Raw genomic sequence first — 7,694 nt, 5'->3', positions numbered from 1 at the left:
ACTGTTGTATCAGTATGCTTTAGGCATCTGTAGAGAAGGTAGAGATAGTAGCCAAACATGATCAATAACCCACTTGGAACCAAGATCAAATCCAAGTATTCCTTCTCCCAATCCATTCTCTCTCTCTCTCACACACAACAAAGTATGTAGATTCACAGAAATTATGGTTGATTTAAGCTTTTCATTAGGTATATATTATATATAACCCCACAACAATGGGGTGGGTGGATCAAAAGGGTGCTTTCAAATTGTGTTTTTTAAAGGAGTAGGTGATGTCTGAGAAGGACCACAAATGAGAACTTCAAATGGCTGCCTGGGCTTGAAGTCCATGTTCCATGCATGAGCACTCCACTTTTGATCACATTGACAACTTGGTTTTAGGTCTTTTTTTTTTAATATTTCTTTGAATGGATTGCATGGAAGTTTTTTAGGGCAAGAGTGCTGTTGAGCTTAGTTGTATCTCATTATTATATTGGGGGGAACTTTTAGTTTGGAGATAAGAATGTTTTGAATGGAAGCTTTGATGCAGGTGGGTTGTAGACAAGAATCAAATTATTTCTTTGTTTTTACTAGCAACATGGGAAAAGATTCTAAAACTATAATGCTGCAAAAGGGAGGATTAATCAAATGGAAATCACTTGTTTAAGATGAATCATACATAGAACCAACATAATAATAAAAATAGTTGATTAAAAAATTGTTTTAATTTTAAGTTAGGTTGGTGGTGAGATGATTTGGTAAAAGAGTGAAGACAAGTTGATCAAAGAAAATAATGAATATTCTCTAAAGCTTCTAGAATTATGATTATTTCTCATTTGAAAACCACCAAAATCTTCAAAGCCAAAGTCATGATAAAGATGAGCCAAATTTATGTTAATTTAAGCCTTGTTCATGATTTAGATAACCATAAGACATCTCAAATGTTATGTCATGAGATTGATACCTTTAAGGGAAGTATAAAAGATACTTTCAACATGACCAAGACAAGTAAGAAAATGAAAAAGTATTAGTGTAGTATGAATAAATGAAAAGTGCAAAAATAATCTCTTATCGTCGATTTTAAGCTTAAAAATGTGGTGGGATTTTGATAAAATAGAGTTTAAAACTTTGGTTAGGTTGGGATTTATGAGCATCAATCAGAATTATGTTAATTCTCTAAAACCTAAATTTTTTGTATTTATGGTATTTTCTTCTTTTCTTACATAGTGAAATATCGATGGTCAAGTTAGTTTTCCTATCCCCAATTATCGACTGTTAATACTTACACATTGAGAGGCGATAGTAGTTTTATAACATGTCTACACGTTACTCTCCAAATCAAACCAAATTTTCTTTTTTCTCTTTTTAATTTGTTTATTTTAATATTGAATTTTTTTTGCCAACATGTAATATTTTCATAGTAAAAGGTAATCCTATCATTCGGATATAAATATTATTTCATTCTTGAAATTTTTGAAAAAATATATATATATATAACAAATAGAAAATAGTGAAAAAAAATCCGTTGGAGATGGAAGTTTTAAATATAATCCCATATTTTTTAATAAGATTTAACCATATTTTGAAAATATATATATATTCCAATGTAATATAAAATAAATATTTATTTAATCAAGATTTCTTAAAATATTGTACTTACCCTCATTTTCAAAAAAAAAAAATCAAATTTTCCCAAAAACCCTACATGCACTAAAGCTTGGGCCAATGCACCCACCTTTGCCAATGATGCCATCTAGTTATCATATCCATAGATATGCTGTCATAATCACATGAAAGTGTGTACACACTGTGGCCTTCCCAAGAAACAATTTCTTTAATTTTTATTATTATAAATATATTTTTTTTCATTATTTTACATAAGTAAAACAAAAAAGGAAAAAACACCCATGAACTAAACAATCCATCTTCACAACTTAACTTTTGGGGTCTATTCCTTTATGGGGTTCTTGGCCCCTTCTCCATTCTTTTTCATTTGGAGTTGCTTCTTGGGAACATGTTTGGTGACACAGATTTTAAGAATCTTCTCTTTGTTTCACTACACTACAAAAGGAAAAGTTTGTAGTAAAGAAAAAATAAAAACCAAACAGCCCCCTTAACATAAATGATGAAAATGATTGGTAAATTTTTAAGCCTAGTTGGATTTGGGATTTTTGGTTCCTATGTTATGATTTTACACAATAAGATCCTCTTTCAAATTTTAGGTTGCATTGGAGCTGATTTTTTATTTTTGCTTCACCTAGAAGCTAAAGACAAATTCAATCATAAATAAAAAATTTATAAAATATAAAATAATTTATGTGTATATAGAAACGGGTTCAGGGAGAGTCGGAAACGATATCGGATATTGTGTCATTCCACCCATCTTCATTAATATATAAAGTTAAATAAATTTTTAATTATAAAAATAAAATATAAGAATCCTTCAAAAATAAAATAAAAAAATACTTGAGATGAATAGAAGATTTAAATGCAAGATTGTGTGAAATGAGTGAAGAGGAATGAATGTAGCTTCACTTGAAAGAAATGCAAGGATAATGAGAGAAAGTGGGCCAAAAAGCCCTAAGGCCCACTCTACTTCAAGTGGATACTCCCACATGTGTGGGTACCCTCTCCTTGTCCTTGCCCTTGTCCCAAACCCTAGACAATAAAAGTGACCCATTTTGATTTTTGATAGGACTTTTTTGGCTTTTAAAAGCTTGGATAACCCCTTTATTTTTCTTTTTACTTTTGGGGAGATTTTTGTTGCCTTTAGTACCAAAGTCTCTTTTTGAGGCTTCCTTTACATCTCCATTTCATCTCACTTATGGAAATTTTAGGGTTATGTTTGGACAACATCAGATTTGTATTCCGGTTCAAAGAATAAAAGAATGAAATCTAAAATCTTGACCGTCAAAAACTTTGGCGCCAAAAACATACGAGCTACCAGCCAATCACTGCCGTTTCAATTGTCACACTATGTAACGGTTCAGATTGACTCTTAGGTTGGGCCTCGATCATGTTCTATTACGGTTACCTCCTTGAGCTGTACTCTATTATTGTATACAAAATACACACAAGAGAATTCTACGAAGATCAAAACCATAAGCTTCCCCACGTGGCAGGACAGTATCCGTACATCATACCAAAATAACAAAGAATATAAATCATTAATTAAATAAAAATTTACATACGTGACAGAGTAGTAAAATCCTTTTCTGCAAAACTACACACAACCCTATGCGGCTTAAAACCCCACTCCAGCCGCGCCGACTCTGGGGCGATGCGGCTCCAGCTTAGGGTTCTTCCAGAAACAGGCATCGGAGGCGAGCTTAGCCGACGACCTCATGGGCTCCGACTTGCAGCGAGTGAGCACGAAGGGCTCGTAAGCCGCGGCGTTCACGAACTTCTGCTCTATCATGGTCGCCATGGAGGCGCCGGCGGCGGCAGCGGCTGGGAAGGAGCAGGAGGAGCGAGGGGGCTGGTGGAGCTGCTGCTGAGTAGGATTAGAGTCGGTGCTGAGGCGGGTCTTGGGTTGATCTTGGCCGTTGTTTGGTTTGACCAGCTTTTCTGGGTGCCATCTGATGAAGTCCGCACTGTTCACCCACGTTTCTTTGGAGACCTCCATTGAGAGCTTCGGCTCGCACATCATCAGCAGCAAACAGTCCGGCAAGACGGCGGCGCCGGCACCTGTTGTGGCGGTGGTTTCTCCTTTTAGATTTGGTTGTGTTTCTCTCTCGTTTGACTTTAGACCGCCTTCATCTTTGAGGGGCTCCCGTGCCTTTTGGTCTTGTTCCGGGTCGGGTCGCGCATGGGTCGCTGTCCCTTCTTCTTCGACTTCTGAGACCATTGACTTCTCTGATTCCTTTTCTTCGACCGTTGCTCCTTCTTCTTCGTCTTCTTCTGCTAAAGCTTCTGCTGCTGTATCTTCTCTGCTTTCTGGTTCTGAATGTACGGGCACCGGAGGTGGAGGTGACGAAATGCTGGGTCTTCTGTCTAGAGGAAATGCTGGGTCTTCTTCTTCTTCCTGTTCTTCGTGGTCCTCAAGCAACTGGGTTGGTTCAATCTCTTCGTTTTCAAGAGTTTCAGAATCCACAAGAGGGTGAGAAGAAGACCCAATTGACACCATTTCTTCCGCTTCTTCTTCCTGCCCTTGTGCTTCTTCTTCGGCTTCTTCTTCCTCTTCCTTTTCTTGATTTTCTTCCTGAAGCTCAATTATTTCTGGGTTTCTTTCCGGTGTGTCCCCTTGGTAATCTTGTTTCTCTTCTTCCTCCTCGGTTACCAAAGTAGCTTTCTCTTCTGAAACAGTACTGTTTTCTTCTTCAATCTTCTCAACTGATACACACTTTTCAAGCACTTCATCAAGTTGTAGTGGCGCTGTTTCTAGTTCAACTTTCGTTTGTGCATCCCCACCTTCCTCTTCCTCCTCTCCTTCCTGTTCCTCTACTGCATCAGCATACAAATCTACTTGTTGGTGCTCGTTTCTCTCGTATTCATCTTCTTGATCTTCATCTTCATCTTCGTTGTCGTCTTCTTCTTCCTTCGGAAGGGGTGACTCCCAAAACCTATTGGCGAGAGCCGCCATTCTCATAGGATCAGATCTGCATCTCATCAACAACAAAGCATTCTTCGGCGGAATACAGATGCTTACCCTCGCTTCTTCTCCGCCCACAGCCTCGTCTTTCACTTCACCCTCCTCTAACTTGATCTCAATGTCGTCCAGCACATGCCTCCTTTGAAACCCCTCCATTGCTCTCTCGTCCTCTCCCACCACCAGCTCAATCTCTCTCCCCTTTTCGCCTTCCTGCAAAGCCACCAACCACCTCGCGAACACAGCCCCACAAGAACTCGTACTCGCGCCTCCGCCGCCGCCGCCGCCGCAGCCACTCTCCCCAGTTCCCTTCTCCTCCTTCTCTCTCTCCCCAGATGTGCACGAGGAGCGACACGGAAGGAAGCAGTTGAACTCCGCCCCAAAAGCCCTCAAAGCTTCACAGATCGTTAATGGCAGATGAACCCACCTCTGGTTCCTATGCGGCAAACACTCCTGCTGCGTCTGAAGATGATGACCATGACCTTGATGAACAACCCCCCCTTCAGCCGTGTGGTCTAACTTCCTAAAACTCACCTCCCCTCTTCGCTTCGACCTCGATCTCATCTTCTTCCCCTGCTTCTTCGTCTTCACTCTCACCTGCCCAATGCAGGTCACCTTCGGCGAAGACGGCTCCGGATTCTCAAACGCACACCCCCTCTTCTTCCCCGCTGCGGGAAACATAGGCGAAGACTGGCCCCCCTTCATGCTCCCGTTGCTCCTCAGCCTCCTGCTCAGCGACGAAGACAGCGAGATTTGAGGCTCCCTGAGCTTGTCCGTACGGCCCGGACTAAGGATGGACTTTGAGGAGATCTTCATTGACGACGAAGTAGAAGAAGACGAAGAAAAACGCGAAGTGAAGCAGATGAAGAGCTCGCCGGTACTACTGCCACTACTGTTGTTGTGGTGGGCCCGCTCTGAATCCATCACTCTCCCTCATATTTCACACATCCATCCACCCACCATTAAAGATCGCTTCTTTTATTGGGTGAAAATCACAGAAATCGCTCTAAACCAGTGCAGAGAAGTAGATAAAGCTTCTTGTTTTTTTCTGTACTTACTGTACAAATGCATCAGACGATGGGAAAGTGGGGTTTAAACGAGAGGTGGAGACAGAGAGAGAGAAATCATCAGAGAGGGTTTAATGGAAGACGACGATGTAGGGTTTGTTTTGGAGCTGAATGTAACGAGCATCCTTCACCTTGGCTTCATTAGCCTTTTCACGCATGATTAATCTGTGTGTTTGACGACAATGCCCTTTCTCTTCGGCCCACTTTTTTTTTAAACGTGGCGACCTCTGATTGGCTAACTGTAATTGTCAAACCAGATAAGCTTAAACCCCACCCCATGTTAACTAAGCTGGTGTCTATGTCTACCCTCTTCATGGACTGAAAAAAAAATTGTTTTTTCAAATAAATACAATTAAATTTAAATTAAAAATAAAACTTTTAAAAATATATATAATTTAAAACCTATTTATAAAAAAATTATGTAAGTTTTATAAGATTATTATTTAAAAATTATGATTTAGATTTCAATATCAGTACCGCTATATTATGATAGTAAATCAAAATTGAAAAGAATTTCAAAAATATACAAAATTTATTTTATTTTAATTATAAATTTAGTTCCCCTTTTAGAACTTTGATTTAAAAATAAATGAATTAATGATAACTATTTTAAATTTAAAAAAAAAAAACCTAACTCTAGAAAAAGTGGTTTATGTATAAATAGGGAGCACATTGTTAGGATGGGGAGTGTGGCAGAGGATTGGGACCTCACCAACGTGGCCAGATCATAGACAAGGAGAAGGAGATAGGGACAAGGACAAAAAGAGGGAGATGTCCTTGGGAACATCAATAACCCTTCGTGTGGAAGAGCCGTTTTCCGCTTTTTGATATGGACACACCCGGAGTGGTAGTCCCGAAATTAAACCAACAATGAAGGGGGGTTTGAAAGCGAGGTCACATGGGGAAACTGAAGAAGAATCCAAGGTGACACGTGACTGGCCTCCGAGAGAGGCCCTCATGAGGGCTATTTGGCATGAATGAAAGATGATGGATGAGTGACACTCTGGCCCCACGCGCCTTATGGTGAGTGAACCAACATTCTCCCCCTTCAACCATATAGGACCCATGTATGGTATAAATTATAAATGCACCTGTTTTTTATTCCGTACCACTTTGGGTTTTTTTTTTTTTTAGAAAATAATAATAATAAACCCACTATTTAATTTGTTTTTATTTAGTGATTAAAACATTATATATAATTTTTTCAAAATAAAAATAAAAATTAATATGACATGAGGTCAACTACACTATAATGGATATCTACTAAAAAAACCAGATAATTATAACATGTTCGTCTGTGTATTTTATATTTTATATATTTTAATCTTATTTATTTATATTTTATTTCAATTATTTATATCGTGATCTTTTATATTTATTCAACGTTCAATAACTTAGATTTTATTATTAATTTTTAACTTGATATCATTTGTTAAGTTGACACTATTTGATTTTTAAGTAAAATATATATATAATTACAAAAAAAAATGAAGATAAAAAATTTCAAGAAACTTAAAATCTTCTTAGGGTTAGGCATAATTTGAGGAAAGAAAGAAATAAGGAGGAAAATCAAAGAAGATAAAGGGTAAATTTATAACTTATGGCAAATTGAATAGAAATTTAAAATATTAATTTTGCCAACCAAACAGCATCCCACACGCGCTAAAAGAGAGTGGGCATGTACTGTTCAAAACCCAAACGCCTCGTTGGCAGAAAGATATGCGCAATGTACTATGCGTCCACGCAAACACATAAAAAACCGCGCACGACTGGCGCGTGAGGGGTAGAAAAACAGAGGAGTTTCAATCAGCTACCCACGCACCACGTGCTCCTCAACCAACTCACTCAATAACTCTTTGCCACGTAAGAAAAAGTTTCCTAAAATGCCCTCTCCTTAATCATTTTGCCTGTGTGCTGAAAAACCATTGGATGATTTTATAACAGGTTGTGACAGCGTCTGCAGTGGATTATTCAAAATGAAGATGGCAAGGTACAGGTATCAAAAAAAGGGAACCCTAACTTCAAAGTGAAATGATGGGGAAAATAATAAGTGGGTCAAG

The 7,694-nt window shown here is 38.4% G+C and overlaps 1 protein-coding gene across 1 annotated transcript; it reads right to left on the bottom strand.

Annotated features, from left to right (window-relative positions):
- Window positions 1–3,127: 3,127 nt before the first annotated feature.
- On the bottom strand, window positions 3,128–5,759 carry LOC100257171 (uncharacterized). The gene has a single exon (XM_010645862.3). The coding sequence runs from the start codon at window positions 5,489–5,491 to the stop codon at window positions 3,224–3,226; it is 2,268 nt and encodes a 755-aa protein (XP_010644164.1). The 5' UTR covers window positions 5,492–5,759; the 3' UTR covers window positions 3,128–3,223.
- Between the last annotated feature and the right edge of the window lie 1,935 nt (window positions 5,760–7,694).

This window comes from Vitis vinifera, chromosome 19, assembly GCF_030704535.1.
Source record: "Vitis vinifera cultivar Pinot Noir 40024 chromosome 19, ASM3070453v1".
In the NCBI taxonomy this organism is placed as follows: Eukaryota; Viridiplantae; Streptophyta; class Magnoliopsida; order Vitales; family Vitaceae; genus Vitis; species Vitis vinifera.
The sequence above is the reverse complement of the archived record's forward strand: the minus strand, read 5'-3'. Positions and strand labels throughout refer to the sequence as shown.